We start from the raw sequence: 23,804 nt of genomic DNA, 5'->3' as shown, positions 1-23,804 counted from the left end.
GAAGATTCCTCCCTCCCCCTTCATTCAGTGGTCTAGTGCTGAGGTTTTCAACCTTTTTGAGTCCACAGCTCCCTTGACCAACTACATTTTTTCTCTGGCACCCCTGTGGGGGCCCAGTTGTGTCACCCCTTGCAGGGCTGGCAACCCCTCAACCCTCTTTGAACACCCTCCCTTGTGGAGTGTTTCCTCGGCCTCCTCTCCTCTCACCTCTCCTTGGGAGTCCTCCGGGCAGCCACAGCTACTGCCCTTGGTCTCTGAGCTGCCCCCCACCTCCTCACAACGGTCCCACAGGGGTCTGGGATTTGTTTGTCCATTCCCAACAGCAAGGTCTGGCAGACTGGCTGGTTGGGCTCCCTCACCCACTTGCTTGCTTACTCTGAGGCCGCCTCAACTCCTGGCAACCAGCACCCCTTGGCCAGCACCAGAGACGCCATTCGCCTGGGGAAGTTGTAGCCAGGGCTGCTGCAACAAACAGCTGCATGTGCCTTTGGAAGGCAGAGACTCCAGAGGGCCTCAGAGGAAGGGCGCGAAGGACAGAGGCCAGTGTTGCCCGCAGCACCCCTGACCGTCATTCAAGGCACCCCAGGGTGCCACAGCACACTGAAAACCACTGGTCTGGTGAACTAGGAAGTATATTTTGTCACAGAACAATTCCAGTCTTTGTCTTTGTCCTTTGTCTTTAATTGTTTTTCTTAGAACTCCCAAGGTGGTTTTCAGCTGCAGCATTACACACACACACACACACACACACACACACACACACACACACAGTCCGGAAGATGTGTAATGTTACATTTTGGAATATAATCCCCTTGCAGCTTTTGAAAATGAGTTAACAAGTTCGCTTTACTAGCCTGCTTCTGATCAGAAGTTCAGTTTCTTGTTTCCCCCAGACAATCATCTTCTCTGCGTCTAAAAAGGGGAAGTAGGTGAAATAAACCTGAAAGGGCTTATCTTCAGTATGAGCTTACCTCAGACAAGAGCTGATCTGAATTCAACTTGGCCCACAGCCTGTTTACACAGAGCTGGGCAGGTGGTGGGAAATCTGGGAAAAGGACACTTCCATGGTTCAAGCTGTGCAGAATCAAAAGTCGGCAAAAGTTTTCATGGTGCAAAATACGTAGCAGCAGAAATCTTGAGTTTAACCCTGTACCTCTTCCACTGTTGGCTGAGGTGGCTGCATTCACACGTCCTCATTCCCTCTATCCGTTCTGCCTGCCGCCGAAATGTTACCCTCAGCCCAAGCTGAGCCCATTTACTCCCTAGTTTAATAGCATTTTCCCTTGGTGCAGTTTTGCAAATTTGCAACAGCCGTCTCTTTGCAGAACTCTGCATTTTTTTCTCAAAGGTCTTAAATTACTGAAAAGTGAGTGTGGGGAGAAAAAAAACAGTCTGGCTAGCTGCCTATTGTGCATATACAGGTTTCAATTCTGATTCTCGTTTTAGCAGAACCAGGTTCCGCGTGGCTTCGTGCTTTAAGGGGATCAAATCCTTTCTTTTCCTCCATGCGTGTTCTTTTCCGTAAATGTTCCCTGGCAGTTCTGAATAGTTTTTTCTCCCTGCAGGAGGGGCTGCAAAATGGGAAGGCCATTTGTTACAGAGGACAAAATTGCTGTAAGAAGGCATTTGGCAGGAGGAAATAGGGCAGTTCGGGAGAGGCTAAGTGCCACCCGTCTGTTCAATTCTTCCTTGGATTTCTGTTCTGTTAGCAGGTTTGTTTCCCAGTATAATGTCACTGCTGCAGAGACGGGACCAAGACATGTAAGCCAACACCATGCCTATTTGCACTTTTGTAGTTTAACATGAGTCTTGAATTTGGGAGGAGGCGGTAGGACTGAGTAGAGGCAACTGTTCTGTCTTATGTCCTCGAACTGTAATAAAGAGGGGGGCTTAGTCTCTGTTCCCCACCCCAATCAGTTACTATCTGCCACATGCAACTGGTGTGTGATCCCTATTTTAAAAAATTGTTTCTAATTGTATAATAAAGAGTGTTTTATATACTAAGCTGTGTGATTCCTCCTTCCCCCACCCCCATCTCTGCACTAGTGGTGTATTTGGGGGCTTTTGGAAACATTCTTCTTTCCTTTAAATCACAGCGGCTTCGCAAGCCTTGCAATATATTGTTTGCAGCTGAAATGCTTTGCATATCCATGTTGTCATGCTAAGCTCCCTTTTAGTGCACTAATGAAAAAGGGGTTCTCCCCTCTGGGCTTGCCAGTTAGATCGCTTTCTTCTTAATGAAGTTGATATTAAAATGTTGTGCTTTGAAAGCAGTAGATTTGCCGGTTCGTCTAGCATCCTGCTTTCCACAGTGGCTAGATAACTTCCAGGAAGCCCAGATGCAGGATATGATGAGAAAATAGACCTCCCCTCACAACCGGTGTTCAGTGACGTATGACCTCAGACTGGAAATTCTGTTTCATTTATTTACATATGTACTTCTGCCTTTCCTCCCAAAGGAAGCCAGGCCAGCAAATGACAAAATATAAAGATAATACAACTGACAAAGCAGCCTCTTTTTGAAGAGGCTGAAAAAGAGAGGTACTTGGTGCAGATGGGGCTTGTTGGTCTGGAAAGGGAGCCTGTCTAGGATAAGGAAAACTATGATTCTAAATCTCCGCTACCTTGTGGGAGAAGAAAATGTTGAGGATTAAACCCTACACAAATTCAGAGACAGTAGGATGGCGTCTTGAATGCCTCCTTCCAGCAACTCCTGCAGCCAAGCCGGTGCCAAACATATTGCTCTGCTTCGCTTTGGACCACATTAGAGAGGCTGAGAGGGGGGTCTTGTTGTCCGGACAGCCCAGGACCTCCATATATACACTGCCCAGCCTTCCACCCCAGGAAGGTCACAGCAGTTTGACTTCACTCCCGGAGGTGCACTCCATTGTCTCTCGAGGCAGATGGCTGCCAACAATGGACTGGTGGCACGTGGTCCCATCAGACTGCCCCACCTGCCAATCTTACGCACAGCTGCATTCTGCACTTAGTGGCAGCTTTTGGAGTGTCTTCAAGGGCAGGTCTGTGCAGAGCGCCTTGTAGCAGTCAAGCAAGGAGGTCACTAGAGCATCGCAACTAAAGCCAGGCTAGCAGGACTGGTGGTCAGGGATGATGGGAGTTTTAGTCCAACAACAGCCGGAGACCCAGATTTGAGAAACCAACCAATATTTCAAATGAAGTATGCTTTTAAATATGTATAATATGTGGGGATGGGGGCTAATATAAAGTGAGAGTTAATATAAAGCTTAAAGGAGATTATCAGGTATAATAGGGCATATTATATGTAATTTACTGAAAAGTGGCCTGATGGTGGGGATCTTCCTTTCCGTTGTCAACCTGTTGGTTTAGATTTGTACTTGGCTATGTCCAATTATGGGATGCGGGTGGCGCTGTGGGTTAAACCACAGACCCTAGGACTTGCCGATCAGAAGGTCGGCGGTCCGAATCCCTGTGACGGGGTGAGCTCCCGTTGCTCAGTCCCAGCTCCTGCCAACCTAGCAGTTCGAAAGCACGGCAAAGTGCAAGAAGATAAATAGGTACCACTCCGGTGGGAAGGTAAACGGTGTTTCTGTGCACTGCTCTGGTTCGTCAGAAGCGGCTTAGTCATGCTGGCCACCTGACCCAGAAGCTGCACGCCGGCTCCCTTGGCCAATAAAGCCAGATGAGCGCCGCAACCCCAGAGTCGGCCACGGATGGAACTAATGGTCAGGGGTCCCTTTACCTTTACCTTTATGTCCAGTTACGTTGCATCTCCCCAAACTCTTCCTATTGTGCAAACAGAAAAAGTCCCTACATTTTGGAATGCACACACATGTATCTCATTGCCAGAGGGGTGGGAAAATGGTGAACTGATTCTGCTAACAGTGATTTTAGAATGGCCCATTCTGGAGGTGGAGGGGAGGAGAAATCCCATCTTAATGGATAAAAAGCTGGTGCTGAGAAAGAAATATTAAGGAATGAATCAATACTGCAGGCTCTGAAATTGTTCTGTTCCTACTGGGGAAGGGGGATCCCTGGAACGGAGCCTAATATTGATTGAGAAGCCATGTATAATTTATAGAATTTTATATAAATAGAGTGTATCTGAAGGTCACCTGCTATCTGACTCTCTCCGGTTGAATGAAAGTTATTCCTCTGGCGCGCGCGTGCGCACACACACACACACACACACACACACACTCATTTTAGCTACAGTTTTGCATGTGTCTTGGGAAAATTTGTAGGGTGACAAAACAACTTTAAAGAATTCAGACCCTCCAAGTGTCCCTATTTTCCAGGGACAGTCCTGGATTTACAGAAGACATCCCTGTTCCTGATTTCATCGTAGAATGTCCCACTTTTTCTTAGGACGTCCCTATTTTTATCAGAGAAATGTTGAGTGGTATGGAGTTATGCAACCCCCGAGCCAAGGAGATAAGTAACTATGCAACCTTTAGAAGACATCTGAAGGCAGCCCTGTATAGGGAAATTTTTTAATGTTTCATGTTTTATTACCTATTTATATATGTTGGACTCTACCCAGAGTGGCTGGAGCAACACAGTCAAATGATGATGATGATTTATGGAATAGGATGTCCCTCTTTTAGTCAGAGAAATGTTGGAGGGTATAAGAGTTACCTGTCCTATGAGAGTTTTATGGGGCGGTTAGAACATATTTTTAGGAATATGGGAGCCTAAAAAAGGGACATGATGGGAGCACAATTCTGAAAGTGCCCTAATTGGTGCTTCTAAGCCATGCTTACTCCTAAACCTGAATTGGTTCCCTATGGGGCACCAAATGCTTCCCATAAGTTCTGATTGCCCTGTCAATAAAAAATGAATGGGACTATGGCTTCACTGAAATGCCTTAAGTGGGGGAACGACTTACTATTTGAACCAGTGGTAGGTCTGAAGTGTTGTCAGCTTCAGTTAATCTTCCCCACTGACCGTTAAGTCCAGTTGTGGCCGACTCTGGGGTTGCGGCGCTCATCTCGCTTTATTGGCCGAGGGAGCCGGCGTACAGCTTCCGGGTCATGTGGCCAGCATGACTAAGCCGCTTCTGGCAAACCAGAGCAGTGCACGGAAACACCGTTTACCTTCCCACCGGAGTGGTACCTATTTATCTACTTGCACTTTGGCATGCTTTTGAACTGCTAGGTTCCCCACTTACCAGCAAACAAGGACAGAGAACACGGAGCAAGACCTTGTTCTATAAAATGACTAAGGAAAAGTCACTACTTCATGAGTTTGCCTCTGGATTCAAAGCTTTGCGTTTCCCTCCATCATTCCTAAGATTTTGCTAAGGATCTCATGTGGACTTCAGAGCATGGAATTAACAAAATGAATTCCACATCAAAGCTTCATGAACTGTGTGTAACCTATTAGCAGTTCCCTTGCTTCTAGTCTTGTGCAACCTCCATTGTACTCAAATAGTGTGGAGGAAAGATGCTGATCACCAAAGGATTTGAGGGGATTTATTGATGACTTCTAGTGCTATGGAGATGTCTTGTTAGCACTGTGAATTGGTGCCTGAAAGTAATATTGGGCTACATGATGGCTAAAAAAGTACATCTTAATTCATAGATGAGCTCCTGGTCCAGAAGGAGATTTACCACTGATTCAAACTGTTTTGAATGGGGGATGTCTTTTCCTTGAAGAATCGGGGTGCCACTGGATTTGACTTTATACCTGGATAAACAGGTGATAAACAGGAGTGCCTTTGGCCAGTTAAGCCTGATGCTGTAGCTGTTCCTGAGAAGGCTGGATCTGATCAATGGACCCAGGTAGGATTATGGCAAAGCATTCTACCGGTGGGATTATATTTGAAGAGTCTTGAGGAGTTTATAGGAGCTGCAATCTGGACCAAAATGGATGAGTACTTGCCTTTGGGTGATGTTGCAGCGATTCTGCAACAGCCGCACTGGTTACCAGTTTGCTTGGGGCACAATTCAAAGTGTTGGCGATTTACCTTTTCAACTAAAGCTTTCAAAAGCTTGGGCCCAGGATCAGAGGGAGTCCTGTCGCAGGGTGGAGGCACAGCCTCTGGGTGGGACAAGAGAGGCCTCAGCAGCTGTGCCCATATAATAGAAGTACTGTTGGCACTCTTACCCCATTTGGGGGCAGAGGCTCTGTGCCCGTAACAGCTGTGGCATGCAAAAATTCAGCAGGCACAGCTTTTCTAGCATGGAGGTGTATAACAATAGGAAAAGCTGTGCTGCACCTGCCAGACATAATGGAGGGTGGGAGAGAGATATGTCAATCTATTATTATTTTAATATCACACAACACCCCAAAACAGCATAGGAAGCAGTCTTCAATTTCCCTTTGGGCTTTTAGGATTTGGCACGGCAATTATTTTTAACCTACTTAGCTTCTGCAGCTTTACCACAAGTAAAACATGATTATTTCTGCGCCATCTTTAAAGAGCCAGTGCAGAAACACGTTGCTTCTGAGGCAAACTGATGGAATGTGTAGATGACGTGAGGCATTTTCAGAAGGAGCAGCCCCAAGGAGCCACAATTTAAGAAGGATGTTGACAAGCTGGATCGTGTGCAGAGGAGGGCAAGCAAGAAGATCAAGGGTCTGGAAAGCAATCCTTACAAGGAGCCCTTGAAGGAGCTGGGTATGTTTAGCCTAGAAAAGCGGAGATATGATAACTATCTTCAATAACCTCAGTGGCATATGAAAGAGGGAACTAGCTTGTTTTCTCCTGCTCCAGAGGGTAGGGCTCGAACCAATGGCTTCAAGTTACAAGAAAGGGGATTCCGACTAAACATCCAGAAAAACCTTCTGGCAGTAAGAGCTGTTTGACAGTGGAACAGTCTCCCTTGGGAGGCTGTGGATTCTCCTTCCTTGGGAGGTTTTTACACAGAGGCTGGATGCCCATCTGTCCTGGATGCTTTAGCTGAGGTTCCAGCATTGCAGGGGGTTGGACTAGATGACCCTTGGTGTCCCTTTCAATGCTACGATTCTGCGCAATGAAGGAAAATGCAGCTGTCCCATACGGAGGTTGAGCCTGCAACCTCGGCGTGATCAGCATCAATCAGGGCCGGATTTAGGTTTGATGAGGCTCTAAGCTACTGAAGGTAATGGGGCCCTTTATATGTCCAGCTGTCCTTTGTCAGCAACAAATTGTCACTGTTTTTGTGTTGAATATATGCTACATGGTAATTTATGGACCTAATAGGTATCTAAAGCCATTTGCACATAACAAAATACAGTGGTACCTCGGTTTACAAACTTAATCCATTCCGGAAGTCCGTTCTTAAACTGAAACCGTTCTTAAACTGAGGCACACTTTCCCTAATAAGGCTTCCCACCACTAGTGACCTTCAACCGTTTGGATTCCATTCTTAGACCGAGATAAAGTTTGCAAACTGGGACACTACCTCCGGTTTTGCGGAGTTCATAAACCAAATAGTTTGTAAACAGGACTGTTCTTAAACCGAGGTACCACTGTATGTATTTTATCAAAGTAATTGTTGAACTGAAATACAATTAAGAAGCATATTAATAGTGAAATACAATTAAGAAATAGTATATTTTTTTTGGGGGGGGCGAAGAGAGTGGGGCCCTAAGCTATAGCTCAGGCATAGGCAAACTCCAGCCCTCCAGATGTTTTGGAACTACAATTCCCATCATCCCTAGCTAACAGGACCAGTGGTCAGGGATGATGGGAACTGTAGTCTCAAAACATATGGAGGGCCAGAGTTTGCCTATGCCTGAGCTATAGCTTGTTTAGCTTATACATAAAGCCGGCACTGTCTCTAACCAACTGAGCCAAAGCTTCTCCGCTTAAATTTACCATCTTGTTTTTTAAAAAGTGCAACTCCATCTGCTAACAGAGGCTCCCCTAACTTTCCGCCCCACCCGTTGGAGAGGAAACTTGCTAGGAAGAAAACAGACCAGGGATGCTGCGGGGAGGGTTTGCACGCCTAAAATGAAGGCTTTTTAATTTGTTTGTTTTTTGCTCCATCTGCTTGCAGGAACAGCGGCCGAGTTGACCGCGCAAGTGCGTGCGTGCGCCTGGCCTGTTCTCCTCCCCAGCTCGGTCTCTGGGCGACTCTTGACAGCTTCCCGACCCCGCACAGCTGTACAAAAGAGAGCAATTATGGGCGCGTCACGTGGGCAATGTAAGGAATGCGATGGGAGGGAGTAGAGGGCGGCTCTTCCCAACTCTCTCCCTGCGCGTTTGTGGCGCTTTCCCTCGCCAGCGACAGAGAGGGTGGGGGGGGGGGAGACAAAAAAGAAAGACTGGCAGCCGTGGGAGCCAACGGGAGAGCCGCGACTGCTGCCTGCTCCCTCCAATCACGGGGAAGCTGGGGCTCCCAGCTTTGAAGGCTGGGTATCCTGTGTGTGGATGGATGAGCTGGGAAATGCTGTATCCATATTCCGGGCGCGCGCGCCTCTGCGAAGGGGCGTCCGAGTTGGCACCCGCTAAGTGAGGTAAGGAGAAGGAGGCGGCAGGCAGCGCTTGGCTCCCTCTCTCTCCCCGGCCTGAGGCGCAGAAAGAAACGCTGGAAAGGTGAAAAAAATAAAAAGGGGGGTGTTTTTTTGTCGTCGAAGCAAAGCAGGAGTCGAAGGGGCAGGGCTTTCGGAGCTTTGCCTGAGTGGCTCTTTGTGTGCGCCTTTGGCATCTTGGCGGAGAGGGCTTCTTCGCGCGCCCTGGGGAGGAAGAAGAGAAAGGGCTCGTGGAAGCGCAGTGACGGGTCCGGACTCCGAAGCGCTGCTGCGGTGCAATTGCTGCCTCCTTGGCAGGCAGGTGCCCCCATGCCCCATCCCTCCAAAAACAGAACCCTGCATCTTGCTGCTGTTTCCTTGCCAGCGAGAAAAGTTGGAAGGCTTGTTTTGTATTGGAGGAGAAGCCTCTCCACCCTGCTCCCTTTCCCTCCCTCCCTCTCTCTCTCTCTCTCTCTCTCTCTCACCCCACCCCTCTTTGGGATCCCCCCACGGAGAGTTAGTGATTCATAATCTGCGAGTGGGTGTGGAGCTTTCTTCTGGATTCAGAAACCGGTGGTGTCATGGCCCAAAAATCCCTCTTTGCGCACTGCACAGATGCAAAGCGCTTCGTGGCTTTTTTTGTTGGCTCAGCAGGTCTGCGAAGAAATGGACTTGGAGGAGAGAGACGCTGTTAGCTAACTGTTGGGATTTTATTTATTTATTTTTAAGTATAAATGTTGGTTTGATGTTATGAAGCCTTAAATAAATGGAAGGGAATCATGCAATATACTGAGAAAGAGCTTGGAATAATTGGGACTGGAATAGACTGTGCATAAGGAGCATTTAGTAAATTAGGATGGTATTCAGTTAAGTTTTACTCAGAATAGACCCATTGAAATTAATAAACATGACTAAGTTAGGCCCATTAATTTCAGTGGGTCTACTCTGATCGAAACTTTAATGCCACCCATAGGATTTTGTATTTTTCTACTGAGTACGCATAATTGAATATTAATCTATGCCTAATACGTTAAAGTATATGAAAAAGATATGTAACTATTTCATATTTATAAGTATCTGCATTGCCTATATTACTCAGACAGGGAAGTTTTACAAGGCATGCATTAGAAATTTTTAAAGAGTTTTCTGAGGTTTGATACATGATAGATGACTTACGATGCTGTAAGATGTTTATGTAAACTGACACAAACAAAATAACTTATAAGTCAGGGAGAAAACAATTAATTTTGTTGAATTAAATCTGTGGATTTTAGTTTCATGCACACTTCTCTCTGGCTGCAATCCAGTCGAGAGTTAGGTGTACTGAAGTCCATTGAAATAAGTCAGTTTAAGTGTATTCAACTATGCCAGATTGTGGCCCAAGTCTTACTAAAATCAAGACATGCATATAGCTTGTAGAATGTTTATATATAAGTAAGTCCCATTTAACAAAGTGTATCAGCATTGAGTAAACCTGCCTAAGATAGGATTGATGCACACCTAACTGGAATGCCTCTGCAGCATAGCAGTACCAATGTAAGGTGCAAGAACTAAATTAAGACACTCTGTGTTTCTGTCAGTTGTGCAGCTTTAACCAGTTTGTGTCTGCAGAGATGATTAAAGATTGCTTTGTAGTCTGCAAAAAAAGCTGCTGGCTATAGCATCCTGAAACATGAACTACAGGCATCACCTTAATGGTTGGATAACTTGGTACATGTTGAATTTTTTTTATTTTTTTTATTATGGAAGCTGATTTAGAGAGTACTTCCTCTTAAAAGGCATCCTACAAATGCTATAAAATTAATTTATTTATTTCCGCTGGTCACTCACCTGTGTCTAGTATAAACTGCCGAGTCTGCACGAGAAAATCCTGACTTTGATTGCACAGAGAAAATGGGTCACCTCATTCATTCATTCATTCATTGGGCCTGTTTCATTAACTTACTATGTCTCCCTCAACTGTAAGGTAAAGGTAAAGGGACCCCTGACCATTAGGTCCAGTTGTGGCCGACTCTGGGGATGCAGCGCTCATCTCGCTTTATTGGCTGAGGGAGTACAGCTTCCGGCGTACAGTTTCCGGGTCATGTGGCCAGCATGAATAAGCCACTTCTGGCGAACCAGAGCAGCGCACGGAAACGCCGTTTATCTTCCTGCCGGAGCGGTACCTATTTATCTACTTGCACTTTGACGTGCTTTCAAACTGCTAGGTTGGCAGGAGCAGGGACCGAGCAACAGGAGCTACCCTATTGCGGGGATTCGAACCGCCGACCTTCTGATCGGCAAGTCCTAGGCTCTGGCAGGAAGGTAAACGGCTCACTCGGCCAATAAAGTGAGATGAGCGCCACAATCCCAGAGTTGGCCACGACTGGACCTAATGGTCAGGGGTCCCTTTACCTTTACACTACAGTCAAAGTAAATATATTCATTAGCCTTGCTATGTTCCCCCCACTAAGACCTCCTTCTAACAGCCATAAATGACGTGTTCTTTACTGAATTGAGGCTAAGAGCACCAGGACTCTATTTGCCCAGTGTACATTCTTTAACCTTTCGTGAAGCTAGCAGCTCGATCCTAGGTGTGCTTATTCAGTTGAGTTTGATATGTTGGCAGCTGACTTGCACTTAAAATACTCATGTGGGCAATTTATTCACATGAGCAGTAATGCCAGAGTTGCGGAAGTTGTGATTTTTCCTTTCACGGGAGCAAACAGAGTTACGATATGTGACCTTGATGTTGCATTGCTCACTACTTCTCTTTAACTGCTGGTATAGGATAAGAACCAACTTGCAGAAGTAATGTCTCTGATTTTAATGAATTTACTATGAAGTGTGTGCCGTACTATAGCCATAGCTGACGGGAGCCAGTTGCATCACCTTTGACTGCGATCAGAAAAAAGATGCTTGAAAAGGTGACAAAGTGACAACTGATGAATAATCTGTTCGGCGACATTCCCCCCCCCCCAATATTTACCCATCACTTGGCACACTAAGCAGTAACTGATGACCCTGAGACATAAAGATATATATTCAGGGCGGGGGTGGGGAAGTCTGCCAACCCTAACTATAGAGAAGTGTGTTTTGATTACTTAGCCATTCCATTTGAAATCTTGATGCAAATAATTTTAGGAAATGAATGCATGCAAGGTCAATTTGAGAGGAACTACAAAAAACCACTCAGGCTTTTCTCCAGAATACAGTGGTACCTCGGGTTAAGTACTTAATTCGTTCCAGAGGTCCGTTCTTAACCTAAAACTGTTCTTAACCTGAAGCACCACTTTAGCTAATGGGGCCTCCTGCTGCCGCCGTGCTGCCAAAGCACAATTTCTGTTCTCATCCTGAAGCAAAGTTCTTAACCCGAAGTACTATTTCTGGGTTAGCGGAGTCTGTAACCTGAAGTGTATGTAACCTGAAGCATATGTAACCCGAGGTACCACTGTATAGCTGATCTAGTTGTTTCTTTCAAACTAATATGACCTACATTGCCTTAAAAAGAAGGTGCTGTACCGTCAACAGATACTATTAATAGGTACCTTGCCATATATTGTAATAATAATGCAACTGTAAAACACTGCTACAAATACATTGGCTGCATTAAGACTTCATGCTGAACCATAATTAAGCATTATGTGAATGAGTCTTTGGCATCCTAGCTACACACATGCACACACACACACCTGTGCTATGGTACAAGTGCAAGGAAGAGATCAGGAGCTTCGGCCTCCATTTTCAGTTTGTTGTGATTTGTAATGTGTAAATGTGAAGAGACTGTAGTTAATCTTACCTGTGGTTTAGGGATTGCCACCCCCCAACCTGGTGTCTTCCAGATCTTTTGGACAACAACTCCAGCCATCCCTAACCATTTTTTTTGTGCTGGCCAGATGGGACATATGGGAGTTGGGAGAGCACCAAACCTCCATCTAGAGCAGTGTTTCCCAACCTTGGGCCTCCAGATGTTTTTGGCCTAACTCCCATCATCCCTAGCTAGCAAGACCAGTGGTCAGGGATGATGGGAATTGTAGTTCAAAAACAGCTGAAGGCCCAAGGTTGGGAAACACTGATCTAGAGGACACCAAGCTGGCTCTGCTCTGCTTTAGATAAATAAAATACTTCAGGAAGTCCCAATATGCTAATCCCATTTGCTTCCATAGTTCCTTTGGGGAACGGGACGTACCTGTCAGCTTCCATAATCTTTCCTACATAATTGCCTGTTATAATTTAGGAAAATCAGTCTTTTGTTTTGAGATAAAAAATTACAAACCTTGGATTTCATTATCTCAGTGAAATTCAAGGTTTGTAATACAAGCTGAGCTGAGTTAAAATGATGTATTCAGCATTCCCCTGTAAGCAGCAGAGAGAACCTTCCATCTGGGTCACTTGTCCCTCTGTTTAACTGCTTGGCTGAGTATACTGCCACTGGCATGTTGTGGGTAAAGCGTAGAGACTTGATATATATTTTTGGAGGCTAGATTTACCCGGATGGAGTAAATTAGTTGTGCACCATCCAACATGTTTGCTCAGTGTGATTTAGTAGAAGCCTGTAGACCTAGTGGTTTTGGAAAGGCAGCCAAGGTTGCTTAGAGGGCCATGAGGAGTTTGATAGAAGTGTAACTGAATCCCCTGGGCTCTTTGGGAAGCTACAGAAAGGCGTATTCCAGTGTGTAGAAGGAAGGTACAGAGTCTGAGGCAGCTGCAGGACGGAGCCTGGGTTCGAGAACTTCCATGGCTCTTGAGAACTGTGGAAAGGGTTGCAGCTCAACAAGTGGCAATTTGTAAGTGGACGGTGGGTGCTTTCAGACATGGGGAGGTTTTGGTGGGGAGTAATGTAAATGACTTGCAGGCTGAGATCTTTTGAGAGGCATTGCTAGAGTTACAGGGATGTTCGTGGCTAAGCCTTAGACATGGCAACCGTGAATGATGATATCTACAGTATGGCTATTGTGCCATAGAATATGTGAGGAGCTGAATTATATGGGCCTGAAGTCTGAGTTTGTGGGTTTGGGATATGTGCTAGATAATGGGTAGGCAAACTAAGGCCCGGGGGCCGGATCTGGCCCAGTCGCCTTCTCAATCCAGCCCACGGATGGTCTGGGAATCAGCATGTTTTTACATGACTAGAATGTGTCCTTTTATTTAAAATGCATGTCTGGGTTATTTGTGGGGCATAGGAATTCGTTCATCCCCCCCCCAAAAAATAATATAGTCCGGCCCCCACAAGGTCTGAGGGACAGTGGACCGGCCCCCTGCTGAAAAGGTTTGCTGACCCCTGTCTAGATCTATGGGACTACATGAATCTTAAGATGTATGTATGGGGGGGGGGGAGCAGGTGGGAGGAACTTCCTTGTGCTGTAAGAATTCTTTTTTTAAAAAAATTATTGCACTGGACTCACTGAAGTCCCTTTGTTGGGGCTCACAGTTTCCCTTATAACACACACTCTCTCCTGAATATTTTCACATAAGGGTCCCTTACAGTGCACTATCTCTTGCCTGAATATTTCTACAATTTAAACAAAAGGCATATTGATTTTGAAAGGGATTAGTCATGTTACCAGAAAATGCTTTGCAGGGTTGGGCTGGAATAGTTGGGAATAAATGTCACAGCATACAGTTTCTGTGTGAAGACAGAGGGGTGATAACCATGGAAGCCAATGATCTTAATATCTTGTAAAGTTTAAAAAGAAATGGAGGTGGGAGATGAAGGCCATATCACTGATAGTAGAAATACTGAAGTTCAAAGTACTTTGTGTAGGTTATTGATAACCCTTGATAGTACTCGGCAGTACCATCCACCCAGTGTGAGAAGAATAGAAATTTTCAAATAAGTAAACAGTAATCTTGTGTTTATGTGGTGGGGATGTTGCGACTGAACTGGGGATTTCACAGTCTATGCTGTGCACATTAACAAGGATGCTTGATCAGTTCACACCGGATCAATGTAAGAGCACTGTTTGAGTAGCAAGAAACAGATTGAAGCATAGAGTTGGATTTTGTTAACCTGCTTTGCTAACAGCAGCTACCAAAATAACTCATGGTAGTGCAATGAGATAGTCCCCTCTCTTCTCCCCACCATGTACCCCCCACTTCACCTAAATCTGCTCTAGGAGGTTGGGAGAACCCCCAGAATAACACATGGGGGGGTTGCTAATTTGACCGTTCCATCATCCTGTCTGGCAAGCAGGAATGTTTGCACTGATGGAACAGTCAAATCAGCACAACAAAATAATACTGGAGAGTATTAAATTGAATGACTATGTCAACCACTGTAGGTTTCCCCATTTTATTAAAAAATGTGAGCTTATTTAAAACAAAGCTGACTTAAACCATGTGTGGGCTTCTAGCATGCCTTCCAGTGCATGTCATCTTGAAAACAATTCCTATTGACTTTAGCAGGATTTATTCTCATGTTGGCCCTGTATAGGACAACAGCCTTATTCAACGTATTCTTGGGGATTTGTAAGAAATACTTGCCTTTATAGAATGAACAAATGTGAATAATGCAAAGCTGAAGTACGCAGCCACAGAAATGTCTGTATATTAGCATAATGCTTTATCCTTCGTAGCATCGATAAAGGCTTTGGGAAGCAGTGAGTAGTTTCAACACAGTGGTTCGAACCTAGGGTGAGTGCACAAGCAACACTGTCTTCCATAGAACAGAGGTTCTATGTTTAGAGAAAAATGTTGCAGTTATTTGGTGTATTGTACAAAGCGTTTGCTTCTTGAGGCAAACATCTGGGTATTATGGTAACGTTCAAGGTTATGTTCTGCTTTCTGTTTCTTACTTATGGTAGGAAAAAAGAGCCTTTGAACTATTTTCTAGAGTGATAAAGATTTTTCATGAGCAATTTGTAATAAATAGAAAAACCTTAGCAGAGATATAGCAATGTCCATTAAAATTGGCTTACGCTGAAGTTCAGGTGGTAACAAAGTATAAGAATAAAGTCTAATGTAGTATGAACTATGAAATGGGTGAGTTCATGTCATGTACTTGCCATATTATGGATGGGATATTTAGGATATTTTTCATAACAGGAGCTCCTTCAATTGCTGTATTTTTAAAAGTGGATTTGAAGTGCCCAGATCCATCTGAAGCAGTCATGCAGTTTGCGTAAAATAGATATATATTCACAGGTTTGTCTTAAGTTGCACTAGACATTGCATAATCATTAAAATGCAGCAGTTCTGTTTCTAGCATGTAACTATTGAAATAATTGTGCTGCCATCTTTATTTGAACAGCTTGGTGCTTTTCCATGGTAAACCATGCTCAAAACAGTTCACAACATCAAAAAAGTTTATGTAAGTTTGCAACAGAATTTAAATATAAATAGGGTAATGCAAGCATCTCATATTAATCACTTTATAATAAAATTAAACAGCCCACTGATAATTCATTACATGATCTAACAATAAAAATGCAAGAACGTAATCAAGATAACAGCAAAAAGTTATGGATCTTCAAAACTAGACATTGACATTAGCACCAACCCGTAAACAATACCCCATCCTGTTGGCCTATAGGTACCTTAAAGAGCAGAAGCAGCCTCTGTAAAATAGGGTAAGGAGATGGAACTGAAGAAACTTGAAGCAATTGAAAATGGTGCATGTGCTGTGCCATAGGACTTTGACAGGTGGAAAGCTGTGACTGGTGGGATAAAAAGATGCCACAGATATTTCAACTTTCAAGGCACACAATGGAAAGCAAGGAGGAAAAAGGATGTGTGCAGTTTTATATACAGTGGTACCTTGGGTTAAGTACTTAATTCGTTCCGGAGGTCCGTTCTTTACCTGAATCTGTTCTTAACCTGAAGCACCACTTTAGCTAATGGGGCCTCCTGCTGCTGCTACACCGCTGGAGCACGATTTCTGTTCTCATCCTGAAGCAAAGTTCTTAACCTGAGGTATTATTTCTGGGTTAGCGGAGTCTGTAACCTGAAGTGTATGTAACCTGAAGTGTATGTAACCCGAGGTACCACTCTAGATTGCTTTAGATCCCTTTTTAAATTAAATTTTAAATTTTAAATTAAAGTGATTTTTTAATAAAAAAAATGCTTAAATGAAATAAATATTATTAAACCCTTAACGCATCTCCTTGTATGTTAAGTGGAACTTATTCCCAGGTAAGTATGTACAGTGGTGCCTCTGGTTAGGAACTTAATTCGTTCCAGAGGTCCGTTCTTAAGCTGCAACCATTCTTATCCTGAGGCGCGCTTTCGCTAATGGCGCCTCTGGCACGCGACTTCCACTCACATCCTGGGGCAAAGTGCGCAACCAGGAGAAACTACTTCCGGATTAGCGGAGCTCGTTATCCGAAGCGTGCGTAACTGGAAGCGTGCGTAACCAGAAGTGTGCGTAACCAGAGGCACCACTGGATAAGATTGCAGCATTAATAAAGGATCATGGCCATAGGCGCTGACTCCATGGGGCCTGAGGGGGCCCGAGCCCCCTCAAAAATTCGTTTGGGGGGGCTCGGGCCCCCAATAATTTAAGAAAAACAAAGCCACTCCCGATCTAGAGAGGGGGTGGGGTTGCGGGCTCTCGACCCATCAACAATCTTGCGGGGCTGGCGTTAGCCCCGCGAGAAGCGGGGATTCCCCCTAGATCATTAATATTCACCGCCCACGGCGGCAGCCAATCGGCTGCCGCAAAGGGCGGGCCCTCACAGGTTCACTTAAGGTCGGGGCAGCCCGGGGCTCGCCCCTTTCGTTCCCCCAGCAGCAGTGGTTTGGAGGTCTTGGCCCCCCCCCCAATATTTTTTATAAGTCGGTATGGGCCCCCGCCCCCCCAATATTTTTTATAAGTCGGCACCCCTGATCATGGCATGATATGTGGGGAAAGGGGGGGGGGGGAGAAGGACGACCTAATGAATTCCCACAGTAGCAGCCAGCCAGATAGACGGAATGTAGACTAGCAAGTGACCGAGATTTGAGGATTAGCAAGTGGAATAGAATCTGAAGAATTTAACATCATGATCTTAAGCATATTTACAGTGCTATACAGGTAAGTGGGGCTTTGTCCCCAGTAAATACGTTTCCTACGGAGTAGCATTCACACACGCTACCTCCTTCCTGATTTTGTTGCATCTGTAGGATGCTTGTACACTGGTACCTCAGGTTACAGACGCTTCAGGTTACAGATGCTTCAGGTTACAGACTCCGCTAACCCAGAAATAGTACCTTGGGTTAAGAACTTTGCTGCAGGATGAGAACAGAAATCACGGGGTGGCAGCACGGCGGCAGCGGGAGGCCCCATTAGCTAAAGTGGTACTTCAGGTTAAGAACAGTTTCAGGTTAAGAACGGACCTCTGGAAAGAATTAAGTTCTTAACCTGAGGTACCACTGTAATGTGTATTGCCGGTGAAGTATCAAACCACACGAGCCACTGTGCCATTTTATGTGACTTTAAAAAAAAACTGGCGACTGAGCACTTTTCTCTCCAGATTTGTAAGAGTGTTGCAAAAATTAGTGCGGTTGGATGGAACTTATTGTCTGCCTTTGCAGAGAGGCATCTGAACACCCTTGCAATATGGAACAAGTGGTTCTTTATTTTCAATGTATTCAACTTTGAAGATGTTTAATAAAAAAAAAAACCTCCGCTGTGAACTTCAGCTGTGCATATCCTATTAGAAAGAAATAATAGTCAAAAGGAAAACATTTAATATGAGCCATCTGTGGTGCAAATGCAAAAGTAAAACAGAGTTGCTCATTAGATCTTAATAATAATAATTAATAATGATTTTAATATTTATACCCCGCCCATCTGGCTGGGTTTCCCCAGCCACTCTGGGTGGCTTACAGCATATCTATAAATATAATAAGAACATCAAGAGTTAAAAGCCTCCTGATACAGGGCTGCCTTCAGTTGTCTTCTAAAGACATCAACACTTCAGCGAAGTTGCATTGTTGCATAAGAATTATGTACAGATAATACCTCTCTCCACAAGATGGTCACTGCTGAGTAGGGTAATCTGTGTACACATAGCCCTGGTTTTCATGTAACATTAAATCATGGTTTAAATAAACCCTTAGTTAATAATAAATCAAGATTTAGTGTTGCATGTGAATCCAGGCCAGTGACTTAACCATGGTTTATTAACTATGGTTTTAGCAAAAATAAGCCATGGTTTGTTGTTGGCTTACTTGCCTTAACTATGGTTTAACATTGCTTGTGTTAATGTGCGAAGATCACACACATGAATTTGAAATGCCATCTGTACATGTAAGCAGGAAGCTGTAGAAAGCCATTATGGCTTTCTGACGTGAACATAAATACACCAAAACAGACTTCACTCTGCATACTTTTTCCTACATGAAAATAGTATGTGATTTTAATGTGGCATCATGCTGTATGACTTGCTTTGAAAGGGAGGTTCTTTTTCTTACGTCCTATTCACATATGTGATTCTTAGCACACACAGTCAGAAAGAGCTTTTTTGGCAAAGTAATGAAAGAAGCGTTGACACTACTCTGAAGGGTTCCTGTACGCTCTGGTCTTTTCCCTACAAGGAACTTGGAGAGAAATAATTGAAGACTTGCCCAGTCGTCTTGTTTATAATTGAAAACGGTCTGGTAGCAAGCTGACCACTAAAAGGCTTTTACTACTAAAAGAACATGCAAATATAGAGCAAGCGAACTATAGACTTATGGTAGACGTGTGGTACTTGTGAGTCCCCTCTTTTTTTAGAGAGAGAGAAAGAGGTGTATTTGCTAAAATGTGCAGATCACATTCTCTTAATTGCATATAAGCCCTAGCCATTCTTTGCACATGGAGGGTTAAGGGGAGAGTTCAGTGCTGATGGTGAGTGGTTGCCAATGAGCTGAGGTGGTATTGGGCACTACCATGCTGCATTTGTGCAGAGGCCTCTAGCAAGTGGCGCCATTCAGTAACATCTATGCCAGTATAAACAACTGGAGGTCTCCCAGCAACTGCAGCCAACTTGTACCTGCACTATGAAACTCTTCCTATCCGGTAGTATTGAGGCAGGAGAGCTGGAATCCCTTGCTCAACTTCAGCCGCTTAGAGTACAGATCTTTGTGTTAGCTCAGTGTTTCTCAACCTGTGCGTCCCCAGCTGTTTTTGGACTACAAGTCCCATCATTCCTAGCCAGTGGTCAGGGATGATGGGAGTTGTAATCCAACAACATCCGGGGACCCACAGGTTGAGAACTGCTGTGTTGCATCTGACAAACAGGAAATTTCAATAATATTAATACCTGTTTGTTTGTTCTTTTAAAAATGTTTTTCTGCAGGATCATTTATTGCGTGTTTTCAGAAGGAGCCACAATAGACAGAGTACACAAAAGCATGGACACAGAAGGATTCCCTCCACCGCCACCACCTGAAGGTAAAAAGAAAGAGAGAAAATCACAAGGTTTGCGTTGTATTTTAAAAGCCATCTGCTTGAACTGATTGCGTGCCTGCCTGTTCTTTTCACATTTTCACCTGCATTAACTTTCTCCTGCACAATCCCCTCAATGAATGCATAGGCATAAGGGCCTGCTCATAGCATGTGTTTTGAATATGATGAGATTCCACCAAGCGACTTCCTTCACTGACGCCAGCCTTTAGAGTTGAAGCACTTCTTCTAAAATGGTTTCCCCATTTGTTATGAATTATGCTGTGCTTGGAATTCAGTTCCTGTTATCGAATGTAACAGGGGATTGGGTGTGTGTGCGTGCGCTAAATGCCAAAAGGTTACATATATGAATGTGCAGTTTTGTGATGACAAGAATGCAGCCAACCTATTTTCTGAAATGGGAGTTGATATTTTGCAAACACACCCATTCATACTGATTACTTAAGGTATTGCGGTTCAAACATATGTGCTGAGAGGGAACCAGAGAAAGGAATACATGTGTGATAGATGCAGAATTAGGTGAAACATTTTTTTTAAAAAAACATTTATCAGAATATTTGTAAACAGTCAACTCATTTAAAAATATTGAGGTAGTGCACAATTAGTGGTGCTGTGGGTTAAACCACAGAGCCTAGGAGTTGCCGATCAGAAGGTCGGCAGTTCGAATACCCATGACGGGGTGAGCTCCCGTTGCTCGGTCCCTGCTCCTGCCCACCTAGCAGTTCGAAAGCACGTCAAAGTGCAAGTAGATAAATAGGTACCGCTCCGGCAGGAAGGTAAACGGCGTTTCCATGCGCTGCTCTGGTTCGCCAGAAGCGGTTTAGTCATGCTGGCCACATGACCCGGAAGCTGTACGCCGGCTCCCTCGGCCAATAAAGCGAGATGAGCGCCGCAACCCCAGATTCGGTCACGACTGGACCTAATGGTCAGGGGTCCCTTTACCTTTACCTTTATAACACCGTGTTAATTGGATGTTTCATTCTTGTTTCATTCCAATCCATTGTCTTGAAGTTGCTAGCCACTTCAAGAGCTTAGGAATGAAGCATACTAGATTACCTACCTCCCAGAATAATTGTGAAGATATGCACCTCCCTGACTCCATTGGAGAGAAGCAGGAAACGGGATGCAGTAAAATTCTGAGACTCCTAGCTTCCAGTTTCCTAAAAGTGAAAGAGAGAGAGGCACTGACTTTCTTGTTTGTGCAAAGTGTAATCAAAACACCAGTGCTCAGAAGCAAGAAGACAAAGGGCACAATTGAAAAGAAACGATATTGTGTGCACCAAGAAGAACCATATGTGCAAGCCAGAGAACAGTTTCCACGGCTGTACTGATAAGTCACTGCTTCCCCCCCTTTTTTTTACAAAGCAGCTTTGATTCTCTAGTGACAGCAACTGTTGCTACTGCAACATCCAATAAAGGTACAGCTGCAGTCATGGTTCTTTAAAGTATAATGCATAGCTCTGCGCTGGATTGTAGTTTTAGGGCAAACAGCACAGGAAACCTGAAAAGTTACACTGGCGTTTTTTTCAAAGGGGTGGTATTGGGTTGGAGAGATGGAGGGAGAGATGTTCTGTATAAATGTGTTAGTTACGGTTTAATTAAACATAATTTTAAGAAAGATACACAAAGACCTCTTTAATGTTTTGTTTTTTTCACAGCACATTAATATACCATGTATCTGTAAAATGTGCCTTGTTCTTATTGTAATGAATGGTCTGCTTTTATATTCTGCCTTGGCTCTTAATATTTGTAAGTTGCTTAGACTTTTGCCTTTTGGATTAAGTGATTAACAAGTGAAATAAATATAATAATAATAATAGAATCTGTATATCAGAAGGTGACTGCACTTGCAAATTTTTGTTTGTGTCATCTAGGAGCAGAGGTTTGCGTGACTAGCTGTGTTTTGAAAGTTGTAAGAATATTGCCTGAAGTGAGCAGACACAGTAAAATGCGTTGTCTGTGCTGCATTTGTTTTGTGAGAAATGCCTGTTTGAGCATAGAGACAGGATGGTTACAAAGGATGATAAAAATGGAGCCAAGGTTTGAGATAAATGAGAACAGCATCTGAATTGTAATTATCAATAGTCTCTTGTTTGGGAAGCTGTTAATAGCTTGTTTGGTGTCTGAAATAGAGCGATGCCTTTCAGAAGAAAAAGTGAGACAGATCTTGTGGCTTTCCTTTTAGAAAAGCAACAACCAGGAAAAATAAATCTGTTGAAAGTAAATAATCAATACTGTATTTAAAATTAGTCCTTTATAACAGAGAAGGAGAATGGAAAACTTTTTTTTCCTTCGTAAATAATTGCATTGCAATTTGTTCATAAAACTACCGTATTTTTTGCACCATGTTTTAGAGCGGGGAGAACAAGAAAAAAAAAATTCTCTCCCTCTCTGCCCAGAGCCCCTTCAGCGAAGCGGCAGGAGGCGCTGCGCAGAGAGGGGGAGAATTTCTCCCCTCTTGTTTTCCCCCTCTAAAACAAGGTGCCGTTTAAGGTGCGTTCAGATGCCTTCAGGCGGCTACCTTGGAAGCCTGGAGAGCGAGAGGGGTCAGTGCGCACTGACCCCTCTCACTCTCCAGGCTTCAGGTTCCTTTCGACCTGCTCTTTGGGCCTGGCGGGGGGAAGCCCACCACCAGCCCCGAAGAGCAGGTCGGGGAGCAGTGCGAAGGCGCACGGCTATAGAGGCTCCTGCCATAGCCGCGCGTCACCTCTCCAGCCGGCAGAGGGTCGCGGGGCTATGCTGTCTTCGCTCCATAGGACGCACACACATTCCCCCTTCATTTTTGAAGGGGAAAAAGTGCGTCCTATGGTGCGAAAAATACGGTACATGTCTCCAAACTGCATGTTACATTAAAATGCCCTTTCACGTTTGTGTTTGAGTGTGCACATTTTAAAAAGTCTGCCTTGTGGTTTTGGGTGGAAGGGAATTTTGATCCCTACTCTGTGTCATAAGTCTGACAAAAGTTTCTTCACTAGAATCTATATGCCCTTAAAACAAGGACAAGGCTTGTACTAGACCTTGACTTCTTCTCCAGGTTATTTCTACAATCTGGATGTAATCCATTCATAACAATATTGACTCGTGTAATTCCCCTTTTATCAGGCAGCCGTGATTATAAAAGATAACAAGCTACTGACAAGTGACACCTTCAAGCTTAACCACATTGGGAAGGAAACCAAAAAAAACATAAGCATGGCCCAGACAGAGAAAAAGACAGAGAAAATGGATAATACAAGCAGGGCAGTGAATATTGTTTGGATTAAGCGTGAAACACTGTCCAAGCTCGCGCCCAAAGGAGGTCACTTCATTGCTGCTAATGTAGTAGTTTGACTTTACCCACAGAGGTGCACTCCATTGTCTTTTGGAACAGACAGATTCCAACAATAGCAGGCATGAAGGATGTAAATTGGCCTGGTAAAATTAAGGACAGATTTCGCATAAAGTTGCACTGCTCCAAAAGTTCTCATTGAGTTGGCACAAAATTTGCAGTTGCTACTTGTGCTTTGTAAAAGCTGCTTTGGTGCAACAAAGCTTCATCTTTATAAATGAGGTCACGCACAAAATTATGCATGAACGATAAATGTGATAAGGGGGAGAGATGACAATGAGATTTCTGTAGACTTTGTTTCTGTGGCTGTGAGGAAAAATAATGGCTGCACTGCTTTCATGGTCTGAGGCTGCTTGACTGCCTTTCTGAATGTAATGCTTCTGAGAAATCCTTATAAAGCCCTAGGCTAGGATTTAGTCCAAAGTATTGCAGAGCCAATGGGATGTGTTCAGCAAGAGAAAGAGTGAGCGACTTTCCTTCTGTGCAACAGAGCACTTCACTCTTGCTGCCTTCTTAATGCTCCAATTTCTACTTTGCTGCATGACATTGTGGCCAGAGAAGGAGAATAGCTGAAGATTCACGATGCCAAATATGCTGACTGGTTATGAGATTAGGGTGTATTCTGTCTCTTCATTTATTAATTTTTTTAAAAAGACTAACAGTACAGTGGCAAGTACTCAGGATCACTAGTTTGAGAACACCATTTTGGGACCA

The 23,804-nt window shown here is 44.2% G+C and overlaps 1 protein-coding gene across 6 annotated transcripts in view; it reads left to right on the top strand.

Annotated features, from left to right (window-relative positions):
- The first annotated feature begins 8,307 nt into the window (after positions 1–8,307).
- Positions 8,308–23,804, top strand: part of ARHGEF10 (Rho guanine nucleotide exchange factor 10) — a 97,708-nt gene continuing 82,211 nt past the window's right edge. For 2 of the 6 annotated variants that reach the window (XM_081856789.1, XM_081856786.1), the window contains exons 1-2: positions 8,308–8,424; positions 19,656–19,750. In XM_081856789.1, coding sequence (XP_081712915.1) covers positions 19,711–19,750 — 40 coding nt within the window. In that variant the 5' untranslated portion in view covers positions 8,308–8,424; positions 19,656–19,710. Of the gene's footprint in view, positions 8,425–8,482; positions 8,504–15,520; positions 15,541–19,655; positions 19,778–23,804 lie in introns of those variants that run through there. The other 4 variants (XM_081856788.1, XM_081856790.1, XM_081856791.1 and 1 more) reach the window with 4 other exon arrangements.

Source organism: Podarcis erhardii (assembly GCF_964252035.2).
Source record: "Podarcis erhardii genome assembly, chromosome: 3".
NCBI classification, from domain to species: Eukaryota; Metazoa; Chordata; class Lepidosauria; order Squamata; family Lacertidae; genus Podarcis; species Podarcis erhardii.
Note: the sequence above shows the minus strand (reverse complement) of the source record. Positions and strands in the feature narration are given on the sequence as shown.